The sequence below is a fragment of the Ptychodera flava genome, chromosome 14 (genome assembly GCF_041260155.1).
Source record: "Ptychodera flava strain L36383 chromosome 14, AS_Pfla_20210202, whole genome shotgun sequence".
In the NCBI taxonomy this organism is placed as follows: Eukaryota; Metazoa; Hemichordata; class Enteropneusta; family Ptychoderidae; genus Ptychodera; species Ptychodera flava.
The window spans coordinates 4,694,306-4,707,931 of record NC_091941.1 but is presented as its reverse complement, the minus strand read 5'-3'; the positions used below and the strand labels follow the sequence as shown (position 1 = coordinate 4,707,931).

Here is a 13,626-nt window from a genome sequence, read left to right as displayed (position 1 = left end):
TAGCTCTTCATGGCAGGGCTGTGTGTTACCGCGGCGTTATATGGCCTCCAACACACAGCCCTGCCATGCAGAGCTAATGCATGGTCACCCATTCATTCAGTATCTTGTAACATGTCAAACAATATAAGTAGTATCTCGTAAACAAAATTCATGAAAAATGGCCGAATTCGATGAAAAATTTCGTTTACGATTGATGAATTAAGGGGGTGTCAAATTTTAGAAATTTAATTTGGAGGGGTTGCTTTTTTGCATTTCGTTTGTAGTTTAAGTTAAACCGGTCCCCTCCCCGTAAAAAACGAATGCTCCCTTACTCCCATGACTCATAAAAGAAATGACGTGCGGCAGCTATCATGTAAACTAGCGAGATTTCGACCTTGACACCGTTTGAGGTGAAGAGACAATGACAAGGTTAGGCCGTAAGATAACAGCCCATTTAAAATTTATCATCCTTGAACTTTAACGCTGAACTCTGACGACAATTAGGCCTATGTGTAAAAAGTACCCCATCTCCATGGACGATTCGATTCAACGCCGTGTAGGAAAACGAAAATGTTTCAGCCTTCGCCTCCGTGTCGACATGTCGTTTCGAACGTGACTTTGAAAAATGAACAAAACGTTTTAGCAACAGTTGATGATCTTCTTCTCTACTATTTGTAAATATATTAAGACCATGTAGACAAAAAAACAAAACAAGCGAGATGTTACAATTTTCCCGGCGTACATTTTCCTTTCCCTTTTTAGCTTTGCTATACCCGGCAAGTACTACATGTACATACGTATAGTAGTTCGAATCACACAGTCCGTGATGGCCTGAATTTTAATAGCTCTCACGACTGCATTAGTAGGAACACATACCTACTAGGAAACATTGGAAAGGGTCGTTTCTCCCGTCCGACAAACCAAATACGTCTTCGACACTTGCGCATTTTTATTTTGGCATAGACAGTAGAGGGGCCCCTCTATATGTCTGTGCTATGACTTCCTACGCTTTCTGTCAGTAAGTGTTTATGGAATATTTCGCCGGTGGCCGAACCTATCCCGCTCGTGTGGGAAAACGTGCACAGTGTGATGCACTGAACGTAATCTCTATTTGAAAGCCTATTCAGGAGCGGGATGTACGATGGACCATTCTATTTGAGTAAAAATTCCATGTGGGGGGAGGCCGCTTGTTTATGACATGGTGAAGGTAAAATGAAAATACACAATAATATACAGATTTGATAGATCAAATCCTTGCAAATATACCAACATAAAAAGTATTTTCCAGTATTGTTTTTCGAACCTTTATTCCATGAAACAGCGAGTAAAATCTGAGTACTTTTATACCGCGAACAAAAAGCACGCCCCTGTTTCTGTTGTGTGCTCACGAGGATATCCTCGTGTTTTCAACACGTTCTGTCGCGATAATAACCCCTCCCTCACGTGTATCTATCATGTGCGGTTCACTTAGTATTAGTTTTGTTTTGCAGTTGGCCGACTAGCATTACAAATGGATGTCTGCCGAATATTTTGTAAAAATATTCTTATTCATACGACTTCTACGACGGTTTTTTACTCGGAGCTTGGTTCAGTTTGCCAGTAATCAACTGACGGTGTCCTAATCTAATTTCCAGTCGTAAAACCGCATTCCGGACAAACTTGGGACGAAGCTCTCGAAGGTAAGAACGAGATACTTTGGGTTTTACGATAACCAATACAAATCTTCCTTCTTTTATTTGTCACGGAAGAACGGGGACTTATTTCTCTAAACGGGGACGTCTTCTACCGATGTGTATCTCATTTCGAATTCCATGCAATACTCACAACTCTCGCGAAATGTTGCCTGTTCGCAAATGCCGACGAGATGCAGAGCTCTGCACCGGCCACTGGTCCGCTGCGCCGAAGTCGCGCCGAGGGCATCGAGCTCGGAGTTATCTTCATCGTATTTCTATTACGCGTGAAATGGGCTATTTCCTCAGGCCTAGGGATACAAGGCTGTGTGGCGCGATTGCCGTGTTCACGTGTACATCGGCCTCGATTAAATCTACGATTGGTAAATAACGGTAACAACAATACTTGAATATTACGGCTGATGCGTGCAGTTCCGGATTTTCGCAGTGATAATTCACATCCTGTCGTCTCCGCTGCTATAGGCCACGGGATTTGATGACAAAATAATATTTTCCCGTTTTTGGGCAGTGATATATGAAATTACTAAAAACAAAAGCGACTATCGACGTCGATACGAGTAATCTAGTGCAGGACTCAGACAGCTCATGGAGCTGGGCAGCTTCAGAGAAAGCCCATTCATATTTTCATAATATATGCAGCGGAGTCAGGTCAATAGTCGTTTGCAACACAATACACAGAAGGAGCGTCCTGACGATATCGACCAATCAAATTGGTGACAATAGTATCCATTCCCCTGTGCAGTGTCAATCAAACTGGTGAACGTTTTGCATACGACAGCTGATAGTAAAGTGTCAGACTTGAATATGTTTTAAACAGCATAAAGGTTTTTCAATGAAAATTTTCTCATCGCAAAGGTAGATGCACATGCCTTGTTGGAGGACAAGTATGTCCTGGGCAAGCCACCAAGGCCAATGGGCAACTCATACCATCCGTATCTTGCAATAATTTTTCAAATAAAATAATAAATACAATATATGTGTACCCCATCGAAAAAATGGTTTGGTAATTTAGACCAGGCATGGAGGTAGGAAGTCTCTCCTACCTCCATAGACCAGGCAAATCGTGTTTGTTTGTTTAGGTAACTTGAAGCATAGCAATGGAGAGAAGTGAGTTTACTAAAATGACTTCAAATTATAAGGCTTCACAAAAATGCAAGCATGAACAACAAAGTAGACCCTTTGACTGACTGCCATGCACCAATAAATTTTAAAACTGGTCAATCATAATTATATATGTATTGTATTATCATATCTGCCTATATAATTTTTTGGGTCCAGGTGATCCTGGAAAAGTCCTTGGAAAAAGTTGAGTCTTGGAAATTCCTGGAAAAGCAATAAACACTTACAATATTAAAAAATGACAAGATCAGTCATGATATTGTGAAAATGATATGTATTGGAAATGTTATATGAAAAGGATATCTGGAAAATGGTATTTTGGACCTCAAAAAGTGCTTGAAAATTGCTGAAAAACTCCTTTGAAAGTCCTTTAATGTAAAGTGACTTTGAATGTATGGACCCTGATCATTGAATTTAAAAGGGAGGGTATTGTCAGAACTCTGTTCAAAGGTTGCCAGGGGCTCTACAGCCCATGTAAACACTGTATCTAGGGTACATTTGCAATTGATGAAAGTTAAAACATGTTTGTTAACAATGACATTATGAATATCGTAAAATTTAAATGTTGCGTCTATGTTGAAGTGATGCATCTAGATATCATGCATAAAATACATTGTTTGTAAACACACGCAGTTCTGATGACACCTTCCCTTTAATAATGCCTAGCATTAGGCCAAAAAAAAGAAAAGAAATGTTTCTGATCAGGTCTTTCTTTAAAAAATGGTGCGGCGACGCGCATTTTATTTTTTTTTTATTTTTATTTTTTTTTCCCTCAAGGCAAGGAGGAGGGTCAGTTTTATAGTTTTATCAATATAGTCACATATATACTGTTCATGCAGTCACTGATCATGCCCCCAAAGAATTTTCTCTTTCTCTTCAGCCATTTTGGTTTGGTGTCAGCCACGGCCACCGGCCACAAACAGAAAAAAAAGGGTGACGTGCTGTTGTTCAAGTGACGCGCGCGCTGACCAGAAACATTTCTTTTTCTTTTTTTGGCCTTATCTCAGTCTTCTGCAGAGACTGTTAGAGATTGTCACATAAGTTCAACGAACAAATTTTGTTCATGTACATCAATAACCCTCCTAGTCATGCTATTCTTAAAGCTTTAAAACTTTCACTTTGTGAAAAGCAGCTATAACTCCATATTTGACCAGGTGTACAACAAACTACAGGGAAAAACTATCTTGAAATTTTGCAGAAAGACAGGTGTCATTTCATTTTACATCCCCTCACAGCATTTCTTGTGCTGTCCTTGATACTTGTGGAGGACAAATTCTGCTTTGTTGGGGGCCCGGCTGTAAACAAGTTGCTCTGATGAAAAAAGATGTCTGCTTCGATTACAGTAGTTCTACAAACCTTTCGTAATCATTACAGTGTTTTTTGAGCTGGTGACTGAGGCTTTTCAAAACAATGTCATCTGTCCTGAAACATTTTCTGTGACAATTCTGACAGAGATATAGTCACAATAATATTATTCATGGTAAATGGTTTGTTGTTATGTAAATATGAGTGGGAGGGAAGCAACACATATTACAAAATTTGTGAAATTTATCGGTACAAGGGTACAGTTTACTGTTTTATACATGTTAAAAAAAGGAAAAATGTTCTCACCAGAACAACTGTGAAAGTGAAGTTCTCTAATTTATGCAACAATCTGAGACTGGCCCCTTAGTCTTGTCAAAGTTAGTTGCTGCTATAAGCTGTTACTTGTGTAGCTGCCTCTTACTCATCTGACCGTCTAGTACTACATTCTTGTATTATTTTGCTCTCCACCACTGGTCTTTGAACATCTCGTCCTTTAGCTGCATAACTCAGTTGACAGTATTCTGGTATTTATAGTGAAATATTTTGTCTTCAGTTCTTGTCATTGTGGCTTTCATGGCTCAGTGTGGATTATTGTTTGATTATATTACAACGGTACATTGATGGTGCAAATACATCAATCTGATTGGTCGGGATGTGAAAATAACTGTGCTATATTCGCGATATAGCACAGTTAGATAACAAGCGAGCTCTCAGGAGCTCTCAGAGAAAAATCCTTTTTTTGATGTTGCATGTCAGAATTGCAATATTGTAGTTGATAACAATGTGGATTTTACTGTGCTTAATTCCAGAATCAGCAGAAATGAGCTCCCCACTGTTAACAGATGACATGGAAAGGAACGTTCCAGACAAGATTCTCGGAAAAGATGTTTATCTTTGTGGAGAGAATAGTGTATCATCTGGTGCACTTAGTGCTGATAGTGATATTGATGTTGAGATACATTCAAATGACTCCGCAAGTAAGTCAAGTACCGTTGACTTTTCATGCATTATATCGTATAAAATTGTTCATAATGTAACTATGTTGAGATTTCCAGAGCAGCGATTTCTCTCCAACAAGCTATACCTATAACAAATTACAACAGTTTCAAGGTTTTCAATGATTTATACCATGCACACAATTTTTCTTTATCAAAGTGTGCTTATGGCACAGATTGTTTATCAGCTTCATCTTAAACATATTCCTTAAAGCCACACTTTTCAATCCCAGGTTTTCGCTTTAGTGGAGTTCTCCTCCCAGTCAAACGCTTGGCCAGTACGATGTTTGATTTCTATAACATTGATTACACAAACTGATCTCAACCTTTTGTCACATTTTGCTAATCCTGCAAACAGAGTTTATGCAAGCTTTTGATTGACGGTCTGTTCAAATCGCCAACGGTCATTGATTCCCCACCACAGACGCTCGAATTTCCTAAAAAATTGTCTTCCAGTCGCGTTAGACTTTGAATATAACCACAGAGTTCGATCGGCATCAACTTCGCGCTGACCGCTTGGCAGTCTGTCTGCGTTTTTGCGGCCGGGGAAAACTAAAAAGTTGCATTTTCTGGAGCGTGTGCCCGCGTGTTGCCTGTTTGGTGTCCACTTACACAATGAACGCCGCCATACCTTGGCGTCCTTTTAAAGGGAGGCTCCGCCTTTAACTTGATAAGGAAAGTAAAGGACTCTAAAATGTCAACAAGAACTAATATGAGAACCACAGATTGAGAACTGTATATATAGCTTTCAATCAGAGCAAGAAAATTAGTCAATATCTTTGAATGATATCATAAATTGCATATACACAAGCAGTTGACCATGTTGCCAACTTTTCCAAATTAGAGTCATCTAAAGTCACCGTATTTTCCGCTCTACAGATGGAAGCATGCATTCCTCTGGATATGCAAATGGCGTGTCCAGCATTGGATCCAACGGTGACTCCAATGGTGATTCCAATGGCTACTCAAATGATGTGACAGATATTGGTTGTTATAAACACAACAAGAGAATATCTAGCGGTATAGGAACAAGCACTGAATCCTTCAGTGACAACACCTGTGTACTAAGAGGCCATGTACTACATAAAAATCAGATGTGTGTTGGTAAGTTATCGAAAGCTGAAATAAAGTTTGGTCATAACACACGTGAAGGTTGTGCTTGGTTCTGGTCAATCCAATAAACATAATTAATTACTAATATTGCATGTTTGCAAATATCAGGCTGTCAAAAAATACTGATTTGTTTGATGTATCTGTCCACTAACATTGCACTAATAGCATTTGGATAATTACAGCTTATATTGTACAGAAATGATGTTTTGAGTGAAAGCAACTGATGTGTGAACTGTTTCCAGGTGTTTTCTCCAGGATGTTTCTGTTATAACTAATCTTTCTATGAAAATTTCAATTGGTACAATAAGTGGTATGGTACATACAACACTATGTTAAAACTAAGTTGCAACAATTTATGAATTATAAAGATTAATAAACCATCATCTTTAGAGCACTAAATTGGTTTCAATACATTTTGTTTACAGTTTTTGCTCAGCAAAGCCATTACTAAGTCGTTTGCATCAAATAAAATACAGTTGCTTGCTTGCTTTTTTATTCAACTGTATCAAAAGTTTGCTTTAAGCTTCCCAAGATAAGCTTGATATAAAATAAATGAGTTACAGTCCCATGAGAGTGCCTTTTGCTTCTGCTTAAAAGTTGAGTTTTATTGAAGGTTTAATATCAGGAAGATATTATGCCAGTGACTTCAGGATTATGTGCTGATCTCATGACTCCTGAACCAATCAAACTTAGAAGACATGATGGTAACGTAATTTGTAAACGAGATATTTTCCAATAATTAAAATTAAATTACATGTAAAGAAGAACTTCTTCTGACTGGAATTGAACAAATGTGCAGAATCTTGGCCTGAAAAACTTTTGAGCTTGAAGAATAGATGACGGAATTAGCTCAATGCCCTGTGTTTAGCACTGGTCAATATAGACAAATTTGCCTAGAATTGCATGAGTATCCCAGTAGCTTCCACTTTGTTGAGTCTGAGTAAAATATAACATTCATGATGGTTTTTACAAAGTCTCACTTTTCAAAAATTGCTTGACTTCCAAGTGGATAGTAATAATGCCAGTAGTTTAATACACTTTATGAATCAAATTCCAATACTCTTTAGATGACTAGGTTAGTCAGAAGCTAATTGGATTCTCTGGAATGAAGTTGATATACTTAACTTACTAACAAATCTTTGTTAATATAGTTTGTCCTACGTGATTGCAACTTGCAGATATAGAGTTGACTGTTTAGTGAATGTGTGTTTGATAAAAACTTACTGGTAGAAAAAAAGAATATGATTCCACAAAAAGCACAATCATCAAACAGTACTCAATTTTTTTCATTGATTGAACTGCTTTCAGTTGTTATGCCCATTTATACTTGTTGCGTAAATTATGATTTCTCATGTCACAGGTTCAGAGAGCACAGGGACTAGCACCGACTCGGACAGTTTCAATAGAATTTATCGTGAAGAGGAAGATGCCATGGTAGGTGAATTATTCATTCTGTTCAAACTAAACTTCAAGCAGTGTCTGTAACAAATCGTAACATTCATTATATGACATGGATTAGTCTGTTTGAGAGATTTGGTTCAACCGGATTTATCGAAGATTTCCTTTAAATGGTGATTGATACAAGAACTGATCATCTACTCATACCTGTTGATGAACAGTTATTGGTAAATGTATTTGTTTTCTACAGTAATGCAAAGAGGCTAGCCACAACTAAAATTGCTTTTTTGAAATAAGGTTCACAAATTTCAATGGATTTCTGTCAAAGTCAACACAGAGTAATGTGTGATAATTTTTGTTAATTTGTACTTTTGTTGCACATTTGATCAAAAAGTTTGCACTGCACTATTTTGAACAGAATTTTTAAAAAGTTAACATAAGGGCTGTGGATCATGAGTTGGTTTTGGTACAGAGCCAATGTGTTTTGTTTCAATTTTCCATATCAGTAAAATTTTAACCTGTTTTCTCTGCTCCTACCCAGTATCCTACTAAAGAAGTTGCTGGTATCGATTTGGAAGCAACCACAAGTTTTCAACAGTTTCATAAGGTGGTAGAGGGCGCCGGAAAGAGGAAACACATCCGCCGCAAACCAGCCAGGTCACATCAAAGTCGACAAGTCATACATGAAGAGCTGTCGAGTAGTTCAAGTTCATCACCGATAACAGAACCCCTTTCAGAAAAACCAGAGCTTACCCAGGCATGCACTACTAAGTCTCTTGCGTCTCTTTATGGTAATTTACACTCCAAGAGAAGCATAGAAGACGGCAACAACGGCAAACCAGCCCTCTACATTGCAGATGTCAAATCCAATGGCGGCATGCAGCCTGATCAAAAACGACGCAGATTTCACCGTACTTTTGACGCACTCAAGCAGTGCGGATTGCTAGATTTGACAATGCAGACTGCATCTCTCATTGAACAGAATCAGAACTTGCAGCAGCAGTTGCAGGCACTCAAAGCAGAGACTCAGAATCTTTGCATGTCTCTCATGTCAACCCAGCTGCCATTCTCACAAGGAATGGCAAACCCTCCAGCAGTTCAAGGCCAAGGCCCCATGGTACACCCTGGCTTCATGTTCAATGTTTTCAACCTGTCCCAACACGCCTGTACTAAGATGCCCACACTGCCAACGATCCAGCAGCCATTTACTCAGAACTGCATGGCTGGGCTTAATGCCAGTCAGTTTGCATTCAATGGTAAGTTGGGCTGTGCAAATCAACATCAACAGCCGCAGGAACTGTCTCACAAATCGTCCAACCAGGAGGAAGACAGTCAAACAGAAGAGTGCAAAGTCGAAAAAGAAATACAACCACTGGAGAATCATTGTAACCATCTTAAGAAACAGCAGAACCGAGATCAGGATCAAAAGGACAATTTTGATGAAGAAAAGAAATGTGTGAAGCAAGATTGTAGTAGGACGGATAATTCAGAGGAAAGGAAAAAATAAATATTGCATTATTTGTCAAATATCCACAAATACAACTGTAAAGACGGCTAGTAATGACAGGATTAAGGAAAAAAGTACATATGTGAATTAAAACCATTGTCAAATATCCACAAATACAACTGTAAAGACGGCTAGTAATGACAGGATTAAGGAAAAAAGTACATATGTGAATTAAAACCAATATAAATTATGCTGAATTTGTTTTCATTCAATGTTATCAGTATAAAGATATGATGTCAGCACTGAATGTACATATTTTGCAGAAACAGATGACTAGATAGTTGATGAACAAGCCAAAGAAAAAATGTAGCTCTCTGTAATTGTATATGTGGATATAAGGAGTGCTGGAGACACTTCAACCTCCAAAAAATTATGAAAAACAAAAGCTTAAAAAAATTAAATGAGAATTATTTATTGAAACTTTAGAACAACAGAAGATTTTTACTTGATACTTATACACAGTTTTATTATGTCAGTCATGCATCTTTCCCTTGATAACATCTCAAAAACAATCCAGAAATTTCTTTAAAACTTTTCTCGATAATCTTGACTTTGTCAAGCTTGTAAGGTATATCGCAAATCATGTTAAGCCACCTAGTGATATCCAAACTAGTCATAAAAAGCAAAATGAGTTGAATATTTTATTAAATTGAGGAAGCAAATTCTTGCAATTGCCACTTGTATTTGAAGCATGATTCTGTGTTTTCAAGTGACAGAAGTAAATACACACCATTCTCTAACTTGTCAATATTTACATGCTTTTACAATGCAGCCTTTCTTGCTTTCTATGGAATTTTGCATCTTGAAATGTTTGACAATGTTTCTCTTTGCTACAGGTAATACTCTTGTATCTGGCTTACGCATGTTTGATGTTTTGAAATTATGGTAGTTTGCCCTTTGAAACTGATCATTTAAACTTTTGCTGAAACTTTCCTCAAGGAATTATTAACATTCTCTTTCAAATTAAGAATAAAAATTATGAATCTCCTGCAAATTTTTATACTGTAGAAACAAATTTTCTCAGAATGTAAATCCAAAATGGCTGCAAAGCATCCTTTACTGTGTGTTTAATTTCATAATTCCCATCTCGAAAGATATCAGAAATGACAGCAAAACCAGAAATGAACACTATATTTTATTCAGAACTCAGTTTTACATGATTAGAATGATGATAACATGATAAATCTGCCAATTTATTCTTGATATGTTTCCAGAGAGATTGGTCTTGTGCAATTCATCGTTACTATAGCTAAGATGGTTCAACCTTTTCAATCTCTGTACAAGCAGTGGTTATACAAGTCCTCTCTTATTGAAGACTTCTTGGGCTATGGAATATCTGTTTTGTAATCTGTTTTAAGAAAGTTGTTTAAATTTTGTTTATATTTTGGAATCTATTTGAAGAATTTAAAATAAGTTCAATATTTTTGGAAATTTTCTGAATCTATCAGTACAAATATCCATGGCCCATATAGTCCTCTGTAGTTTTGTAGTTTTGTGTACATTATTGCCACTGCAAGAAATGGCAAACTGGTTACTATGGTGACAGAGTGTCGTGCAGTGGCAGGAATGACATAGAGATTGTCAAGGTAATATGAAGATATAGAACGGTGATGCTGCACAGGATAAAAATCTGCCTTTTGTTCTCATCAGTCGATGTCAGGAGCTCACCTTTATATGCAATTGTGTGTATTAAAATGTCTTATTTAATGAACCAGGCTATTTCTAGTGATCTCATTGTAGAACAATTTTGACTAGGCAGTCTAGTGACTCTGTAGATGATTTCTGGTTCATAAGTAGTTTATCGTGATCTGCAGATCAGATTAAGATGTGGAATTTCTTGAAATCGCCCCAAACTTCAGGTTCAGGGTCTGGTTTTTAGATCATCTAAAATGTCAGGCTTTTCAAACCTTGATCACAGTATTTTGGGTTTGTCAAATCTGCAAGGAAATCTTTGAACAGCAAAATAAAATATTGTCATAGATTTGTCATCAACAACACCAGATTAGCCATACTAAAATCAATACTTCATCTTGCCATGGAGTGTGTTGTGTGAACGTTAATTTTTCTATCATAGTTCTTGACAAGCACAATTGTCATTTCAGATTTGCATATTTTTTAGTTTCATCCAGAATTGACCCAATGAAAGGCCTGCTATGCATATAAGGGTGTACCCTGATTTCAATCAGTTAGGCATAGCTGGATATAGCTGTAGACAACTTAACAACAGTACAACTGCTTATAAAACAATGTACATATCATTTTGAGATATTATTCACTGTTTGAAATTAGTACAAAATTTATTTTTCTGGTAGTTTTGCAATTTTTTGCTCATGCAAATGTTTTCATCCATAAATTATGAATGTTACAGTCAGAACTGTACTGCTGCCAAGCAGTGAGCAAATATTTGGGGAAAAAAGTTTTTTAGAAATATGTATTTTTTTATGATCATCACTTTCATACATGTGTGCATGTGTAGTGGGAAGCATGTCGTTACATGAAATTTACAATGTTAATTTGATATTTGGTGTGACTTGACCAAATAAAAATCATTCTACTGTTTTCAAATCCTATCATATCAGTGTGTAGAGACATCAAACTCCTGAACTTGAACAGCAAAACTTTCATACCTTGGACATTGAATCCATGGGCATATGTATACTGTTTGCAATTTGATGGCAGCGTGCATTGGTTTAATGTTGTGTTGAATCAGTTTTGTTGATCTTTCTTGACAAAAGTTTCATGATAAAAATCGCCATAATCCGTCATTTTCATTTCGATTGCGACTTAAAATTACCATGTTAACAAACAGTGAAATATTAATAGACTGTTATTGTTAAGACATTTATTGAAATTCTGATATACTTTGATCATACAAGCCCATACATGTAAGTTGTACTTTCAGCTGGATCATAATTGTTGGTCAAATTAACAATTTCCCACAATGGTATTTATATAAGACGGCATTTTGTCTTTAAGACTTACATTTTGAAAAACAAGGGAACTGGCTGACACTAGGACATGGTGTAAAAAGTAATAGAGGGTTGGAACTTTTTATGTATCAATTCTCTGATTTGGAATAAGAGAGCCAGTTGTTTTTCTATTGAGTAAAAACGCAGGAGCAATTTAACCGACATGGTTAAGTTATAGTTCTTAAATCTTTGTAGTTTTTTTTTGTAAGGTACTATATTTTTACCAAAATTAGATGAAGATCACTGTATAGGTCTGAAAATGCGTGATTTTCTGGTTGGAATACTTTTCCAATGCAGATTTGTTGCCTGTATGTGCAAACAATCTCATAAGATTTGGTGTATACTGACTGAGTAACACTCACTGAAACAGCTCTCCTCAAGCAATCATAGAGTACCAGTTGATTTGTAAATGTGTGTAAATACAAAGAAGGCATAAAAATTCATGACATTTTTTCTTTTTTTTTGTACATAAAGAGCTTTGAGCAGGAATATTTATCTCGTTTTTTGCAGGATTCAGTTTTTGAAATAAAGATGTTGAAAGTTATGAAAAGAGTGTGCGTTATTTTATTACCATCCTCAAATTATCCTATTATCCTAAAACTATGAATAGTTCATTACAGCCCCTTGCCTTCAATGCTACATATATTATTTATGCAAGGCTGATGACTTCATGTTTGCCTTGATTAGAATTCATAAAGAAGCAGTTAGATGCAAAATATTTGAAGAGGTAAACTGGATAAGCAAAAGGTGTTTGTCCTTTTATATTATGAACATGAACAATTAAAAAGATATTTGAAAAATGATGATATGGATGCCATCAAATAAGATATAACAGGTCGTGTGTTAACGGTTAAATATCAGAATATACCATTGAAACCTTCGGTCATCAGTTTTTGGTCGTTAATTCATTTGGTTGTTTTAATGTCAAACTGTGTTTAGCTGTTATCTTAATTCTGTGATTGCATAAAGGATCTTTCAAGCTATCACTGGTCTACTCTACATGCATAGACATGAAAGATGAAGTCTAAATGCTCTTGCAATGACTGTTTGGGATCTTGATGTTAACAAGAGTAAACAAAGAAATAAGAAACGTCAAATTTTAACCACCATGGTATCTGCCAATTCTGTTAAAGCCGCAATTTTCAATCCCAGTTTTTCGCATTAGTGGAGATCCCCTCCCAGTCAAACACCTGGCTAGTACGATGTTTGATTTCTATAAAATATTAATTACACAAACTGATTTTGCTATTCCTGCAAACAAAGTTTATACAAGCGTTTGATTGACGGTCATTGATTCCCCACCACCAACTCTCGAATTTCCTAAAACATAGTCTTCCAGTCGCGTTAGACTTTGAATATAACCGCAGAGTTCGATCCACAGCAGCTTTGCACTGACTGCTTGGCAGTCTGTCTGTGTTTTTGCAGCCAGAAAAACTAAAAAGTGGCATTTTCTGGAGTGTGTGCCCGCGTTTTGACTGACACTCAAAAAAATGATTAAAATTATGATAACCAAAAGTAAAATGCCTCTTATTCAGAATGTAAGAACTATA

General features: G+C 36.7%; 1 protein-coding gene across 1 annotated transcript; it reads left to right on the top strand.

Moving 5' to 3' along the window:
* Positions 1-1,448: 1,448 nt before the first annotated feature.
* LOC139149033 (uncharacterized) lies at positions 1,449-12,612 on the top strand. The gene is made up of 5 exons (XM_070720530.1): positions 1,449-1,658; positions 4,904-5,071; positions 5,969-6,193; positions 7,563-7,636; positions 8,142-12,612. The coding sequence occupies exons 2-5, from the start codon at positions 4,915-4,917 to the stop codon at positions 9,105-9,107; spliced, it is 1,422 nt and encodes a 473-aa protein (XP_070576631.1). The 5' UTR covers positions 1,449-1,658; positions 4,904-4,914; the 3' UTR covers positions 9,108-12,612.
* The last annotated feature ends 1,014 nt before the right edge of the window (positions 12,613-13,626 follow it).

Coding starts and splice junctions, on each gene's coding strand:
- LOC139149033 (XM_070720530.1), top strand. CDS start 4,915: ATGAGCTCCCCACTGTTAACAGATGACATGGAAAGGAACGTTCCAGAC. Junction 5,072..5,968: donor ACATTCAAATGACTCCGCAA/GTAAGTCAAGTA, acceptor TCCGCTCTACAG/ATGGAAGCATGCATTCCTCT. Junction 6,194..7,562: donor TAAAAATCAGATGTGTGTTG/GTAAGTTATCGA, acceptor CTCATGTCACAG/GTTCAGAGAGCACAGGGACT.